Genomic DNA, 18,268 nt, shown 5'->3' with positions numbered 1-18,268 from the left:
GATGTGGAGAACTTTAACAGTGAAGGGGAAGTGGTTTCTGTTATAAATGTTATTGGTCGCCGCTTTGACTACTTTGGTCCATTTCAGCTAGGATTGGTCCACTGGCGCTGTCTTTCAAACAGGAACTTTCCTCCAGCATCTTTTCTAGTGAGTGGGCGGGGCATGTGAGGTCCTTACGTCTAGGATGTAGGCTAATCCATTGCTAGCAACCTGCCGCTGCTAGCTGCTGATGTTTACTTTCAATACAGCCGTCATTTTTCATCAAGGACATTGTAATCGCTAGCAAAAATGAACTAACATAGCCACCAAAGACCGCTTTCTCTTTTGTTTTGTGCACGCAGCACATACCAACACATTGGTGTTGGCGAACGGCGAGGATTGCCTGGTGTTTAGCCGTGGCATTTGCATCTTTACAACTGGGATTGCAGCCTGGCCTCTTGCCCGTGCTGCGAAATTCATTTCCACCATTGTCCTTTACTTGAAATCATGTTTATTTCACAACGATGGCTGTGAGGGGGACCCTGTAAACTAAATGACTGTCAGAAATATCGCCTCCATTTGTAATATGGTGAGTAATGTGTCCTTTGAATTGTTAGCTAGCTTTCGACCAACGGCTCCTGTTTTAGCAAAACATATGATACTGCTCATGCCGTTTGATCTCGGCTAAGTCCGCGGCCTCTGATGTTTTATCGACAGGGACGTGCATGGGGAATGGCTTTGACGTGGAGATTTAGCGATAAAACGTGAAATAGGGGACGGCCTGGTTGTGTGCTCGGCTCAAAATGCATGACCTGCGCATACTGATGTTGCATGCAACATGTAACAGAGTCTGCCTGGGAGCTAGTAAACATCTGTCGTGGTCAAGAGTCAATGGGTGATGCTCTGGGCAGGAATGCAATCATGGTGTCAAGCAGCCGATGTTTTGACAGAGCAGAAGTGGGTTAAGAAAGGGTCACCGGCCTAATGTGTGGAATAAAGGACCAACTTCTGTTATATCATATGTCTGCAGTGTTCATTTGCATTTTAAATATGACCACACTGGACCCACGTGCACATGCAGTGAACGTTCTGTAGCGTCTAGTCACGTGTCGTAGGATCAGCTGAGAATGCTACAGTAGAGTTACATATGTCCATGACGTCATATACTACGAAGCCATTCAGTAGTAGCCTTCCAAAGCCTTTCAAGCTCAATGACCGATTTGCTAGATGAGCAACAAGTTTGAGTTAATTGTATGGACAATGACAACAGCAGTTGTCTCTGTTGGAAAACTTGAAGAAAATGAAAGCCTTGTGTCTTGTGTATCATCATTGATGTCAAAAGTAACCACTTCACTGCTGTAGAAGATGGCTGACATGTACACCACACAGGACCAATAATCTAGATGTCTTGGTTCCATCAATATTTTCAAGAATTTCCCAAATGGAGTACTGCCATCACTGATCAGAGATGTTGTGGATGTCCCTTTATGGGTGTATTGCTCATCTGCATTGTCCATGTTTTACAAAACTGGAGACTAAATTAATTTACACAGCCTCTCAAATGTACAGAATGGGTTCCCAATGCATGGACACTGATTATATTGTGTAATAAGTCGCTGTACAAAAAGGATCCGTCTTTATCACAGATAACGACTAATTTGACATTGTGCAAATGGGCGCCCCAAGCACGCTGTCTAAGACTAGAGTGCCTGCCTCTGATCGGCTCGGCTTAATCAGAAGTATTACTGATTAATTAAACCGTTTTGTGTATGTTCCACAAACATGCTCCAGCCTAGACCACACACCCCATGTGCCAGCATTGCATAAGCCCATTCCTCAGGGGGGATTTGATGACTTTTCTCTGCACAGGTACCTGCCTGCCACCGTTGCTGCAGTGGTCAATCGGCTGGCTAGGACACGGCTGTGCGTACAGCCGGGACAGGAAATGAGGACGCTGCTTCGGAGGGTCAATTACTGGGCCATTATTATGACTCAGTGCGGTGTTAATGCAGGGGAGTTAATGAGGCCGCAACGAGAGGCTTGGGTGACTGAGTATTGACCACTCTCTCCCACACACGCACACACAGCTCTGGCACACCATGTGAGAACGTGTGTGTGTGTGTGTGTGTAAGGAAGGTTACCTTGTCACATCAGCGTGGACTCATCTGAATGGCAAGGTTATTGCAATTTTATTTTTTTTAAAGTGCCCATGATCCTATCTGCATAAAAGGTGTTTGCCTCCTCTAGTCTCATGCAGATATTCAGAAGAGCCCTTTGGTCAGCCTCTCTCAGCCTCAGTTTGTGTCTTCATATCGGCGTTTCCCTCTTCCGAGCCCCAACAGAAGTGAGAGAATCCGAGCCAACATTCTGAGCTTCAGAGATTGCATGAAAAAAAAAAAAACTGCTGTCATTTGAGGTCCAAAGCATCTCTTAACATCTTTGATGCTTCTCTTTTAGCAGCGACATGGCTTTTGTCTGGCTCTGGGAAGTCGGCGGTTTTTGTGTACTCATAAGTGGCCCGTCGCTCCTGTCAAAAAATCTGCTGGGTATTCAGATCTCAGCAGAGCGGAGTGGTGGGGAAGAGGGAGGAGAAAAGTGTTTCCATCCGCCAGGCATTCACATAGACTGCTTCCTGCCATCAGATGAAGGCAGCCAACCGCTAAATGCACCGTACTTCATAATGGAGGAGGGATTTGTTGTCAGTCATATGTCATCCATCTGACACACAGTCAGAAGTGGTTTTGTTCCCTTCATAAAGGCAGCCGTATCGTGTTCGTCAAAATCGTTGTGATATTTGAGGCAATCAAGACCACTCTGAGAGGACTTTTAATTAGTGAAGTGCTTGTGTTCTCACATCAATGTAGTCTTTGAGAAGCCATCTCTCTCTGCTTCAGCGTAACTTTCCAGTGAGGCTGGAAAGTTTCTTTGGGTTCTGAATCAACTCTCTGACTCTTCTGATCCAAATTGGTTATTCATAAAGCTGAGGAATAGGGCCACGTTCCACGTTCATACCCAGGACAACAATGTGTGCATCGGTGATGACCGATGCTCCATATCAGTGTAACATGAAAAAAAGTCAGGGCAACATCAAAATAAGTTTGAAGCTATTATGCTAAGGTAAAAGTTGTGGGCACCGCAAATGACTTTAGAGGGGGGTTTACTTGATGAAGTGAAAGCCATGAAATATGGCAAGGCACAGCGTGGGCTTTCTGTGGGCAGAAAAAAGTCAGTATTTATGCAGTCTTTGCATATCTGCCCTGTCACATGACTGGTGGAGGTCTTAGATAGATGATAGATAGATACTTTATTGATCCCCAAGGGGAAATTCAAGGTCTTATTGCTCGCATTCTCTTTGCTAATCTCGGGGAGTCTCACAATCTGGCAAACTCCCCTCTCCTCACTCGCCCTGTAGCTCTCTAAAAAGGCGGGCTGGCACAGAGCTGGCACCATGCCCTAGTGCCCCATTACCCCCTCCCGACCACCCGTTCCGCACGCATGGCTTGTATCTGTGTCTGAGGTTTACACACGCAGGTGTCGTGGTCAAAATCGAGCCACCAATCGGGGACGTTGTTGGATGTTGACGTGCTGCTGTAGTGTGTGTTTGTCCGTCTGTCTCATCCCACTCACGCCAGTGCGGTGCCTCGAGGCGACGTGCGGTGGTCGTGACTCCGGTCTGAAGAGAACAGGCTGTACGCTCATGTCTGCGTCCCCCTCGTCCCACTCCTACCCCCACCGCCTGGGGCTGGCTGTCTTGACTCGCCGGCTGGTTGGCGGACCGCTGACCTTGCCCAGTGTTTTTTCAGCGCTGCCCAGGGGACGTGGAAAGTCACCAAAAAGGGTTTCTCACCTGTGTGTTTGAACGGCTGCAGTTGGCATAACCGATGACGTGTGGTAGATAATTACTTGCTGGAAGAGCTGTGTGTGTGTGTGTATATGTGTGTGTGTGTGGTTGGTGAGAGTGGGAGAAGGCATTCTGAGGTGTTTTGATCAACTAGAGTAACACTATTACTTTCTCTCTTTTTCTCTTTCCCTCTTTCTATCTCTCTCCCTCTTTATGTCTGTCTTTCTTTCTTTCTTTCTTTTCTTTCTTTCTTTCTCACAGGGCACCAATGCCTCTGCCCTGGAAAAAGACATTGGGCCAGAGCAGTTCCCCATTAATGAACACTACTTTGGATTGGTCAATGTGAGTATCTATGCAACAAATGACACACACTTCACTCATTACATAACATCAGGAGAAGTTGCATGCATGTGTTTTATATTCCTAGAGAATAAAAAGGTAGCTTGTATTTGCTTTGATCTTTTTGCTTAAATCAACATCTACACTTGATTAGATTTCATTTTAGGTCCCTTTTGTGTTGACATGAGATTATACTCGTGGGCATTGTCACTCTTTCTCCCCAGTATTTTTCCATGAAGGCTGTACTCTCATTGGTTTGGCCAGCATTTTCCTGCGAGTCGTATTTCAGATACAATGTCATATTGATTTTTTTCCCCTCCTGCAGCTCAATTAATTGAAAAGCCTTTCGTGTTCTCATTTAGGAAGGGGATAACATTTCATCCTTGCGGTAACGATGCCTTCCAAATGTTGTTACCAAAAGGCATTCATCATCGGTGGCCTGCACACAAAATATCCAAACTCGCTGTGACAGAACAACAAGTATCGCCAAAACCTAGCACAAGGACAAATTTTAAAAAAAATTCCGTCTTGGCCTAGAGAACTGCTCCCATTCACGCTGAGTCAGTAAGACTCAACCCCAATATGAAGCAAAAAAGAAACAAGTTGAACAGGAAGGAGAGAAAAGACAGCAAGGAGAAAATGGTTCCCTTTTTCTCGCCTTGTGCTTCTTTGAAGGGAGCCATATTGTCAAGAGCAGTGTATCTAAAATGGGTATCATGCCCACGATCTGGTTGTGTTGCGAGAGAAAGGGGCACTCTGGGAGGAAGGAGAGGCAGCCAAGTCTCCGTTAGTTATCAAAAGGCTCCGATGCTTCAGTGTCTCTGATGTTTTTGTGGAGTGGCTGTAGGTGTTGTTTTTGGAGATGAATATCCATAATATGTTTTTCGTTTTTTGTTTTGCTGTATTGTTTTTGGCCTGGTGACACAGCAGAGGGCTTTCTCTCTCTCTCTCTCTCTCTCTCTCTCTCTTTCTCTGTTCTCTCTGTTGCGGCTTTTGCTTGGCCTACAGTGTGGTTCCCGTGAAGAAAGCACACAAAAACATGGGTGTCCCTTTCAGAATGCAGGGGTCAGAAACGGGTCGCCCGGAACCACAACAAAACTGCTGTCTCCATGGCAATTCGCTGTCGGTGTTCCTCTCAGGTCCAGCACTTGTTGTGAAACAGGTTGTGTGTGTGTGTTTTTGTGTGTGTGTGTGTGTGTGTGTGTTATCCATTCGTGCCCATATTTTTTAATCAGTCAGGTGCAGATATGGGGGCTCCAAAACGAATGAGTCATCCCAGTGTTTTGATGCCTCTTTCCACCACACCATCTAGCGTTTTTATGCATGTAGAGTAAACATTCTCTCTCTCTCTCTCTCTCCCTCCCCCTCCCTCTCTCTCTCTCTCACACACACTCCCTCTCCCCTGATGAGAGTGCTCATCCAAGCAGAACCGTTTTTTTGGCTTGGCCTGGCTTCTCGGCTGGGGCATAGCCAGGAGTGCCAGAAGGGGTCGGCGCTATCGGGCTGAGTTGTAGCGGTGTTAATGGCCGTCGGATTCCACCTGTCTGTGTTGTTAACGGGAACCAGCCGCCATGGGTGGCCTCTGTCGCCGGCTCCTCACCGTTGTGGCGTTTCCCCCTCGCCGTGTTTACCGGGGGAAAGGCATGCCCGGAGCCCTGCTAATCCATAATGAAAGATGCACGTTTGCGCTCTGTCAAACACACTTGGCCTCACACTTTCCTTCTCTCTCTCCCTTCTCTTGTTTTCTTCATTCACTCTCTCTCTCTCTCTCTCTCTTTCTCTCCCTCCCACTCTCCAAATTCCCTCACCCATCTAACCTTTCTTTCTCTTTTCTTTTGTTTTTTTCTCTCTCTCTCTCTCTTTCTCCCTCTCTTTTACTCCCTTTCCGACTCTCCCTCCCTCTCTCCCTCTCCCTCCCTCCCTCTCTCTCTCTGCTCTCCCTCTCTCAGTTTGGGAACACGTGTTACTGTAACTCGGTGCTGCAGGCGCTGTACTTCTGCCGGCCGTTCCGGGAGAACGTGCTGGCGTACAAGGCCCAGCAGAAGAAGAAGGAGAACCTGCTCACCTGTCTGGCCGACCTCTTCCACAGCATCGCCACGCAGAAGAAGAAGGTGGGCGTCATCCCGCCCAAGAAGTTCATCTCGCGCCTGCGCAAGGAAAATGGTGAGAGGGTCGGGCACGACCACACACACACACACAGACACAAACACACTCTCAACACACACACACACACACGCACACACACATACTTACTGGTCCTAGACCTGCTTATGGAGGGCTAACGGCAGGGTCAGATGCCAGGTTGCCTGCTGTGCTGCTTATGAGCCCAATTGAATGGATTTTTGGTAGTTGTGTTGTTGGCTAAACACAGATTCAGGTGTGCTTCACTGAGTACATGTTACTGATGGAGATGAAGAGTCCTGAGAGAAAAAGTAAAGAAAGAGAGAGAGAGGATGAAGACACAGAGTGAGTGATATGAGCAAGGTTTAGAGAGAGAGAGAGAGACACTCTGAGAGAAATAAAGAGAGAATAAGAAACAGGGAGGGAGGGAGAGAGAGAGAGACTGGAGCAGGAGAGAAGAGGGGGAAGAGTGAAGGAGGGGGAAGGGTTGCTCTCTCAGATAGCCAGCGCTGCTATTGGGGGATAGAGAGAGATTGTTCTGCTGTCTGATCCTGAGCTTCTCTCCAGATGAATTAACAATGCCATGCTCTGTCAAAGCTGGGGTAAGGTCAGCTGACAGATTCCCCCCCACCACACACACACACACACACACACACACACACACACACACACACACACACACACACACACACACACATACACACTTGGTGGATATTGTCTCTGCGTCTTTTGTGTGTGGGTGTGTGTGTACTTTTCTATGCATGTCTGTGTGCTCACCTGTGCCTATATCTCTGTGCTGGCTTGGCTGCTGACCACAGGTATGTGTGAGTCTGAGGCTGCAGCTACACTACATCGAATCAATTTCAACACGGATTTTCGGATCAAATCCAATCCGTGTCCAAAAACACTGTGTCAGTTTGGGAAGCCTTCAAAACCTGCGTTAAAATGCGTAATTCTGATTGCTCCACTTTGGAGACGCTGATACGATGGTTTAATGTGGAAGGGAGGACGAATCAGGGCGGAACAAGACCCCTCCGCTGCGCATCGGGGTCCGGTTCGCCCTGTTGGGACTTATTTTCCCAATAATGACCGGCGTTCTATACATTATCCCTTACGTATTATTGTACTGTAATGTATTACTGTCTGTAGATTCAACCCCTTCCTTCCAAACATACGCTTACATACTGTAACATACACACATACTTCCACTCACTCATTCACTGTCACACACACAGACATGCACACACATGGATACATACTGTATGTCTCAGTCTGTAGGTATCTTTGGTGTGTGCGCATAAATATTTCTGCATTTCCCCAAATTGCTTTTTCCCCATCTACACACACACATACATATATATATATATATAATCGAATCGAAGGGGTGAATATATATATATATATATATATATATATATATATACACACACACACACATTGTGTGTGTGGTAGGTTGCATACCTGGAACTTCCCTGAAACTGTAACACTCTCTCTTTGTGTGTGTGTCCGTGTGTCCGTGCTGCAGACCTGTTTGATAACTACATGCAGCAGGACGCGCATGAGTTCCTGAACTACCTGCTGAACACCGTGGCTGACATCCTGCAGGAGGAGAAGAAACAGGAGAAGCAGAACGGACGCCTGAAGAACAACGGCACGACCGCCATCACCGGCGACAACACCGTCAACGCGGCCGACGCCGACAACAAGGCCGAGCCCACGTGGGTGCATGACATCTTCCAGGGCACACTGACCAACGAGACGCGCTGCCTCAACTGCGAGACGGTGAGAGCCAGGGGTGTGTGTTTGGGGATGGAATAGAAGTGTGTGTGTTTGTGTGTGTGTGTGTGTGCGTGTGTGCATGTGTGCGTGCACATTTATGGGTCTGTGTTTGTGTGCATGGTTGTTGTGTGTGTGTGTGTGTGTTTGTTTTGTGTGTGTGCATGTGCACATATGTGTTTGTGTGTGCACATTTATGGGTCTGTGTTTGTGTGTGTGTGTGTGTGTGTCGTCTTGTCTGTGTAAGTGTGTTCTCTTGCTGGAAGCCCTGTTTGCATAACTCACACTGGAGCCTTTTCCCATGTCACCTCACCAGAACTACTCCATGACTTTTATTTTTCTCCTTTTCTTCTCTTACATACCCCCTGTTTTGTCTGACTCTGATGGTGTAGGTGTCAGTTCCAGCAGTGCCATTTGATGTCCAGTAATACCAGAATTAAATACCTGAGGGGACTGGATTAGTTTGTCCTGAAAAACAACCCGTGTCTGTGTGTGTGTTCACTTGCGGGAAGCCATGTCTGCGTCACTCTGTCTGGAGCTTTTGTCCTCTCTGTGGCCGTTCTCAGATGACCCCCACCTACACACACTGATTCATAGACACATAGAGAAATGATCACACACACAGCCAAACACACACTCAACACCCTCTTAAGAGCTACACCCCTATCAGCATATCAAAGACGAGTGTGTGTCTCGAGTGTGTGGTGTGTGTGTGTGTGTGTGTGTGTGCTTGGCGTTTGTTGATGTATTCATAAATTCAGTCTGAAAAGACTGAGAAGCAGGTGCAACCATGAGTGGAACCTGACCCCTCCCAACAGGTCACACACACACACACACACACACTCACCTGTGCATTCTTTTTATTGTTCTACAGGTCAGCAGCAAGGATGAGGACTTCCCTTGATCTGTCTGTGGACGTGGAGCAGAACACGTCAATAACACACTGCCTCAGGTACACACACACACACACACACACCACTCACCACACACACACACATAAAGTGTGTTTAAGGGATTACGGCCGTCAAGGTGTCCTGTTATACGGAATTAATGGACGAGGGGGGAGGCAAATTACTAGTTTTCTCCACCCGAGTCCATTAATTCTGTATAACAGGACACCTCGAAGGCCATTATCCCGCTTATCATCTGGTTGCCACTATAGGCAATAGTCATGCCTTTATAGCACGCAAAGGAAACAAGCAGTTCCGTTTAAAAAGAAGCCGACTTGTTCAGTTTGTTCTACATCTTTCTTTGGCCCTAACAGAGATAGCATGGACAGTTGTCTTGTTTACAGTTGATTCCATTGTTGTGAAGCCTGCTTCCAGGCACAACTGTCGTCCTACTATGGTTGTTATAGTTACCATTCATAAGCATTGATGTGGAATGGTGAGAACTTTTTTTACCAGAGCTACTTCATTACCGTTATTCAGAATTAAGCCAATCCCTCCAGGTTATATATATATATATATATATATATATATATATATATATATATATATATATATATACACATACACACACAATACATTTTTGACCATGTTGGTCATTTGTTTGAAACACACTCACAGTTTTAAAGTGTTTCTGATTTGCACTCTTTTTATATATTTTTATTTTTATATATATATATATATAAAAAATGTTTTAAAGTGTTTCTGATTTGCACTCTTTTTACCGTGTCTCCCTGCAGGGACTTCAGTAATACAGAGACTCTGTGCAGTGAGTATAAATACTACTGTGAAACATGCTGCAGCAAACAGGAGGCCCAGAAAAGGTTAGTGTGTGTGAGTGCGTGCGTGCGTGCCTGTGTGTGTTGTGTGTGTTTGTGTGCGTGTGTGTGTGTCTGTCTGTGCACAGTGTTTCCCAAAGATCTGAAATACACATGTAGTGGTACCCGACAATCTTAGGGGGTTCTGGGGGGCATGCCAAGGCAGCGACTGAAGAAGACTAGGGATTGTGTCGTCCTTTTAAACACATTTTCTTTTAAAAATGTACCTGTATGTGTGTGTGTGTGTGTTTAGGATGCGGGTGAAGAAGCTGCCCATGATCCTGGCCCTGCACCTGAAGCGCTTTAAGTACATGGAGCAGCTGCACCGCTACACCAAGCTGTCCTACCGCGTGGTCTTCCCCCTGGAGCTGCGCCTCTTCAACACCTCCGGCGACGCCATCAACCTCGACCGCATGTACGACCTGGTGGCCGTGGTGGTCCATTGCGGCAGGTAGACACACACACACACACAGTCACATGCTCATATAGGCCTACTCTCAAACAACTGCACAGACATAAATAAGCATACATACATATACATACACACACACACAGAGAGAGAGCTACAGTCTACATATGCATCGGCAGTCATATAGAAAACATGTACATGCATATCCCTTTGCAGACTGTGCCGAACATTCCATTTTTTCATACTTGATGGCCTTATGGCACAAAAAGGCTTATTGTATGATTATGCTACATGACAGAGATACAATATACACACCACTGTAATCAGGAGAAATAGCCCTTTCAAATGGTATAAAATATAATTAATAAGTTTGAGGAGAACATACATAATTATTAAAAAATATCTTTAAAATTCAACCCCAAAAACACTTAAAAATATCAGTTTGTCAAGATTAATCTCATTTTTCTCCCAATTTCTATTGTAGATAGAGAAAAACATAGAGTGTATGGGAGATTCACAATTTTGTCCTCTACTCAGTGATGAAAACAGAATCAATGTGTCACCTTTTGTTCAAAAGTTATGATAAATTTATTAGACCTTTGTAGACGGCACAAAACATTCCGTTTTTTCATACTTGATGCCCTTGTGAGACAAAAAGGCTTATTGTGTGGCCATGCTACACATGACAGAGATAAGATATACCCACCATTGTAATCAGGAGAACTAGCCCTTTAAAATGGTATATATATATCATAGGTACACATCATAGTTAATACATTTGAGTGTACCACACATTGTTTTTAAACAAAACCTTCAAAATTCAACATCAAAAAACGTGAAAATATCAATTTGTCAAGATGAATCTTTCTTTTCACCTAATGTCTGTTGTAGATATAGTGTGCAAAGGATAGCCAGTGTTGTGTTCTCCTCAGTGAAAAAAACAGAATCAATTTATCACCTTTGGTTCAGAAGTTATGATTAATTTACTCATAACACTAACAAGTAGAATTTTTAAAGAGTAGAATGTTTTCATTTCCCGGTTTGGCATCTGACCTAAAAATACAGATATAATGGTCATGTAACAAAAATAAGATGTTTTACCATCAAAACAAGCTCAATATGGGATGTCTTACTGTACTCTGAAGAGGCTAAATCAATTGTGGGGAGGACAGATAAAGGCTGAAAGACAGACTAGCTGATTGTAACTGCTTTTTTCCATGTGCTTCATTCTACTATGAAAACAAGAATATAGAGACACTGGCACATGTGTTAGGTTTACTTTAAAGGGGAAATAAATCATTTTATTTAGAAAAGTCTTAAACAATGTGATTAAATAACCAGGAACAACAACTTCAGGTAAATAACATAAACATATGTTTACAAACATGCAGTAACTATTAGAACTACAAGAATGACAAGACAACAGTATAACAAAGATCAACAAATCTTACATGGTGAACAAAACATCAATTCATACGAACATTCACACATACATATATATATAAACAATTAAAACGTTAGAAGAAATTCAATACATTTAACAACCATACAGCATATAATTCGATACAATATCTAATTATCGATATCATTTGCCCTACACATAAGGTGATAGACTAACGCCACATTCACACCAGATCCGTGGTGTGTGCATTGTGACAGCTGTGGCATGGTTGTGTGGTTGTGTGTGTGTGTGTGTGTGTGTGTGTGTGTGTGTGTGTGTGTGTGTGTGTGTGTGCATGCGTGTGTCCATCTAAGCCTAGCAGACGATGGGGTGTAAATGCTATTGGAGTTGGCGTCTCTGTCGGTGTTGGAAGGATAGGCAAAGTGTATGCTTTCTATCTGACATGGGACTTGACCAAACTCAAAATAAAAGAAATTGTCAGATAAGAAATATAGAAATTGAATTACAAATCTAACCAAACTATTATCACTATAATCCCTCTCATTATTGTTATAAGCAACACTCTTATCACAACCAGAAATGTGCTTGCCCAGATGGACTAACACACACACACAAACATGCTTACCCAGCTGGGGTTTGATGGGAGATTATCTCCTCCTGTAGCACATCATTGTCTTCTTCTTCATCCAGAAGCTACCCATCCATGTCCCATGTCCATGCCATCGTGGTCCTTGGGGTCATATTTGCCATCAGCAGTCGGGCTGCTTTCACCCCAGTTGCACGTGACTTCTCTCCCTCCATCTAAAATAACAAAAAATGACAGGTCTGATAGTGAATAGGTTGTTTAGTTTTATTTTTACATTACTTCCACATAATCCTAATCACCACCAACCATGACTCTTTTCACTAAAAAAGTATTATTGTCACTGGAGGACTCCAATATTGCTTGGAGAGGTAGCATTAGTCTCAGAGCTCACTACAGTAAGTGTTATTGCCTTGGCTAAACCATACATAGCATACCAGCTTACAAGCAAAAATACGTGGAGGGAGACGTCAACTCGTTTGATTTTTCCTTCATCGTTCAAAAATAGAACAAAGAAATTCTTAGTAGGTCGCCATATAAATCCCTTAACCAATCATATCGTCATCCAGAAAGCCTATGATGTGACCGCAAAAAATTTTTGAGGAAGTTTTCATTGATAAAATTGGTTGGGGTATGGCTTCCTGCTGAGTTATTAGACTGAACGCCATCAGAAAGCCTATGGTACGTTTTTGGGGTATTGATAAAAATTAGAATGGGCCGTCTGCAAAGGGATATAAGAACAAACACACACACACAAACACCATTAGAGAAATATTCCTTGGCTCCAATACCACTGGCTCAATTAGTTGTGTTTTATTGCCTCTGAGGTTTACACTCCTCTTCATCTGGTCATCCTCTGACACCGCAGTCATGTGCCCTCAGGCTATCGGGTGCTGCACACTGTGTGGTCGGTTTGTCCTTGTGCTTCTGGTAAACAACTGGTAGGGTTTTTGTATTCACATTTAATGAAAAACTGTGTGTGTGTGTGTGTGTGCGTGCGTGTGTGTGACTGTCAGTGGGCCGAACAGAGGACATTACATCACCATAGTGAAGAGCCACGGCTTCTGGCTGCTGTTTGATGACGACATAGTGGAGGTGCGTACCCCACATCAAATGTGTTTGTGTCTGCCTGAGTGTGCATGAATCATCCCTATTTAGCTCATTCTTAACCAATGACCACTTGATCTCTCTGTTTTTCTCTCTCTCTCTCTCTCTCTCTCTCTCTCTCTCTCTCTCTTTATTTCTTTGTCTTTCTCTCACTATCACTTTTGTGTCTTTACATGTCTCTCTCTCTCTCTCTCTGGCTTTGTTTCCCCTTCATGTTGCAGAAAATCGATGCACAGGCCATCGAGGAATTCTACGGCTTGACTTCTGACATTTCCAAGAATTCCGAGTCTGGATATATTCTCTTCTACCAGTCCAGGGAATAACAAACAAAAGAGGAAGAAAGGAAGACAGAGAGCGAGAGATAGCGAGAGAGAGAGAGCGAGAGAGAGAGAGCACACAGAGGGAGGGAGGGGAAAGGAACATAAACAAGTTGACTCGAACCCCTTAAACCTAACCCCCAAACGCCCCCCCCCATACACACACACACACACACACACACACACACACACACACACACACACACACACACACACACACACACACACTCCTCTCCTCAGTAGCCTCTCCCCCCAAAAAACTGTGTGCCAGTAACCCAGCCATTTCTTCCCTCTCAGTCTGCCAACACTACATTTCACTCTTTCTTTCTCTTAGAAACTGCATTTCACCTGCATTTGAATGGCACTTTAGAACAAATATCAAAAGACAAAGAAAGGGATTTGGGTGAGGAGAAAACTGACAACTGAAGCTCCCACTATTCAGCTATCTATGAGGAGGGACTCTGACTGCCCAGTGCCCAAATATGGACATCTCTCTCACTGTTACCGGGGGTGTGGTCTCGTTGCTTGGGCCTCTCTTCCACAGTAGAGGAAACTTAGCAAGAAATCTCAATTTCTATATTTATGTATAGTGTGTGTGTGTGTGCGTGTGTGCCTGATGAGCAGAGTTCATGTGCATTTCCATGTGAATCAAATGAACTCTGATACTAATTGGCAAGGTGCCTGGCCTTTGTTCTGTCTCAGTGTGTGTGTGTTTATGTGTGTGAGTGAGTGTGTTTGAAGTGATGTTAAGCAGAGCGGTGCTGATCCCTTCCCAGAGGCTTTGTGTGTGTATGTCTGTGTGTGTGTGTGTGTGTGTGTGTTTGATTTCTCGTTGACTATATAGAAGGGACTTGAAAGTACTGTCAAAGGCCTAGTGTTTAACATATCAATAACTGTTTCTCTGTCTGGAAAGGGGACAGTGAAAACCAGACCTTGTGGTAAAATAGGTATTGTGTGTGTGTGTGTATGTGTCTGTGTGTTTGTGTGTGTGTAAGCACACAGAAGCCTGTACCAGTATGCAAGATGGTGTCCTGCAGGACCTTGCACATATTTGTGTGCTAAATGCACAGGTGTCGTCACGTGGAGCTGAGCTTATATTGCAAAGTGCTGAAGTCTGGGAGCTTGTTTTGATAGGCGTCGGCCGTGCTCGGGGAGTCTCTTAATGGCTCCTGTGTCGAGTTGGCCGTGTTCTGGCTCGTCATGTCACACCATCACGTCACACCATCACAGGGTGGAATTTGCCATAGGAACAGTGGAGGAGTTGAAGCTGCAGGTGATGGATGTGATGGATGGATACAGTGGAGTTGAATGGAGTTGGTGTTGAACTGGGAAAACACCGTATCTTTACCCAGTGGATTTTGTCGTCTTGCTCAGAAAAGCACATGACTGTTTCTGCGCTCTGATATTTGAATAGCTGCATGTTTGTAGATCTCTTTGTTATGCCATCTCAATAGATGAGACCTTGCAGCTTTTGCAACCATCCAGCCGCCCCTAAGTGTTTACACTGGGGAATTCAAGGGTTTTTTTTCCCCTTCTGAATGCCATAGAGACGCAGAGATCTGTTGAAGGAGAGCAGCCTTGGATCCCTTCTGTACAGAAGATTGGTACAGGTTTGTGTGACTCCAATGAACTTCTAGCAAAGTTTTTGAGAGAGAGAGAGAAGAGAGGTAGAGAGAGGGAGAGCGAGAGTAAGGGAGTATGGAGGGAAGGAAAGGAAAGGAGGGAAGGAGAAAGAGGGAGATAGCAAGGCCAGCCTGTCACTCAGCAGTGATGACAAAAGAGGCTCTAATGTAATCTCGTCTTTTTCTGACCGAGCTGTTGTGGTCCACAGTCGTCTCGCATCCTTTCTCCAGCTTGCTTTGTTAAATTGCTTGTTTCATTCCAGATACTGGCACTATTTGTCTCTGTGACCATGTGTTTCCTGTCTAGCCATAGGGCCCCTCACTTTGACAAGAAATGAAGAAACAGTCGGCTTTCTTTGGCTGAGCAGCTGTATCAAACACTGATGTATCGTCTGCGGCTTTGCAGTGCCGTGGCGGCGAGTTTTACAGCTGCTCCTGCTTTGTTATTGGCTTAGGGTGTGTGTAAGACTGCAGTCTTCTGGGTCTGGTTCTGGGGAAATATCTGTCCTTCCTCTGCAGTGTGTGACGCATTGAAGTCTCTGGCTGTGTGGAGTTCACTGATATATTATTATTGTGTTGTTGTGATGTGGGGTGTGCCCCCACCCTCCCATTGCAACTGTTTGACATTTAACATGACACATCTCCTAAGATCTCATTTAATGATTTGCCCTAATTATAGGTAGCAGGATTGCCGTGTGAGTGTTTAAGTTTGTTTGTGTGTGTGTGTGTGTGTGTGTGTGTGAGAGAGAGAGAGAGAGAGAGAGTGTGTGTGGATTATGTTTGTGTATATAACCCCTTCATGGTGTCGTGTCAACACCACACATGGACACATCTTAACTCCAGACAGAAGCATCGTTAAAAGCCTTAGTTCCATTCAGGCTTGCCTTTTCTAGTCCTCGACAGATTTGTCCCCCAGCAGAGAGGCAGGTGCCTGGGCAGAGAGTAGGAGGGGGGTGGGGGTAAAGGTGAGCTCTTATCACACAACTTCCCAGCAGTGGACATCCATTGATTCTGCTTCTCATTCTCCAGTACTGAGCTCAGCTTAGAGAGGGTTACATCACTCTCTGACAGAGAGAGAGAGACAGAGACGATGTGTGTGTTTGTGTGTATAGAAGTGTTACTTAAGTCTGCAGACATGCTGAAGGCATTCCATGCCTGCAGTGGTGAAAGTATGACCAGTATGTAAACTTACGTGAATGCATTTAATCTTTAACAATGAAAAGGTGTGTGTGTGTGCGTGCTGTGTGTGTGTGTGTGTGTGCGCGCAAGTGTGTGTGTGTGTGCGAGTGTGTGTGTGTGTGTATGCGAGTGTATGTGTGTGTTTGTGTGTGGTAGAAAGGGGAATGGAGGTTCAACTCCATATCATGGTGCAATAAAGTAACAGTGATCATACCACATATTGGTATGAACATTTTTTCGAGTGATTTGATTAAAATCACATTTTGTGATGATGCTAACCTTCTGGTTAGTTAATGTAGTACTCACAAAAAAAAAACCTACACCCATTGTTGTGTAGTTTCCCTTGTTGCGTTGTCTTTGTTTGATGTGCTTTATGTCATCTTACTTGAAACCATTCCCTATGGGAAACCTTGACATATGTTACTGCCAGCAACTAAATTCAGCTATTCTCACCGTGTAAGGTTTATTTCATAGGTAATCATTTTGTGCATTGGAGATGAAAATGGGGTAACATTAGTGTTTGGAATGGTTGGTTCACAAGTCCCGTAATGTCACCCTGACTCACTGTGATGCTGGCATAACTGATGATACCTCCCCCCTTTCATTTGACCTTTTTACCTAGTTATCTATGCTTGAGCAATTATTAGTGTGTGTGGGTCTGCGTGTGCGTGTGTGTTCACCTGTGTGTTCACCTGTGTGTATGTAAAGAGTGGGTACAAAAGCAAATGTAGCTTCTGCTCGGTACCCATGCGATCGTGTATCCTGAGTTGTCCCTCTGCAACTTGAAGTGGAACCACATTCTTATAAAGATGTGCCAAAACTGGAATATAATAACAACACTTACACAAGTGAGAACTGTGTGCACATGGACAAGAACAGCTACCACAACTGGAATAGTGGAGAGACTCACATGCAAACTCTTCTAGAAGAATTCCATGATGAACACTATGTTACCTGCTAACATACCTTTGTACATAGGTACAACGTAGAAATATCTGCTAGGACTTTGAAATCGATATCTATATTTTTGAAGAAAAAAAAAAGTGAAGGTTATACAAAAAAGGTCTATTGTGAAGATGGAAGAAATTATCAAATAAATGCAATGCTCACTAGAAGTTTTCAACCTGGTTGGTCAGTCCCATTTCTGTATCAGTTCCAGAAACTTTTTTTTTTGTCTGGTCTCGGAAAAGACAGCTGTGAATTCAATGGCTTTGTCTGTCAAAACACAACCCCCTACCCAACCCCACCCCACCCCAACACACACACACACACACACACACATACGTACATACATAATTGTTGCATCATCAAGGTCTTACCATGATTATCTTTGTTATATTTTTGTAAATATTCCATTTTTAAAATGTGCATACAGACCAATGTACGAAAGAAGTTCTGTTAATCACACATTGTGTGTAAGTTTGTGCTTATGTTGGTCCCCATTGAGATTTTTTATTTTTAAGTCTGACTTTGTTCACCATAGGTGTGTGTGTGTGTGTGTGTGTGTGTGTGTGTGTGTGTGTGTGTGTGTGTGTGTGTGTGTGTGTGTGTGTGTGTGTGTGTGTGTGTTCTTCTAGGTGGAACTGTAAGTGCACTTTTCTAGCGCAGAATTAAAATGCTTTAATAAGAGCTGTGGAGTAACTGAGATTTGAGTGTTTTTTTTTCCCCTCTGGTTTCTCAATAAACATAAGAAATCAGGCTTGAGTGTTCTACATTATTTATATGTACATACACACCTGTGTGTCTGTGTCTGTTATTTGCAACTGGCTTGCAGGCTTCAGGCTAACCACACTGGCTACCAGAATATCACAGAATCACACTTCATACT

General features: G+C 44.3%; 1 protein-coding gene across 1 annotated transcript; it reads left to right on the top strand.

Moving 5' to 3' along the window:
- The first annotated feature begins 185 nt into the window (after positions 1-185).
- Positions 186-13,789, top strand: usp46 (ubiquitin specific peptidase 46). Its single transcript, XM_048253005.1, is given in 10 exon segments — positions 186-568; positions 4,082-4,162; positions 6,109-6,322; positions 7,806-8,062; positions 8,931-8,954; positions 8,956-9,008; positions 9,744-9,827; positions 10,075-10,272; positions 13,232-13,310; positions 13,544-13,789. Coding segments are annotated over 10 exon segments (1,128 nt in total). The 5' UTR covers positions 186-532; the 3' UTR covers positions 13,646-13,789.
- Positions 13,790-18,268: the final 4,479 nt, after the last annotated feature.

Source organism: Alosa alosa, chromosome 9 (genome assembly GCF_017589495.1).
Source record: "Alosa alosa isolate M-15738 ecotype Scorff River chromosome 9, AALO_Geno_1.1, whole genome shotgun sequence".
Taxonomy (NCBI): domain Eukaryota; kingdom Metazoa; phylum Chordata; class Actinopteri; order Clupeiformes; family Clupeidae; genus Alosa; species Alosa alosa.
Note: the sequence above shows the minus strand (reverse complement) of the source record. Positions and strands in the feature narration are given on the sequence as shown.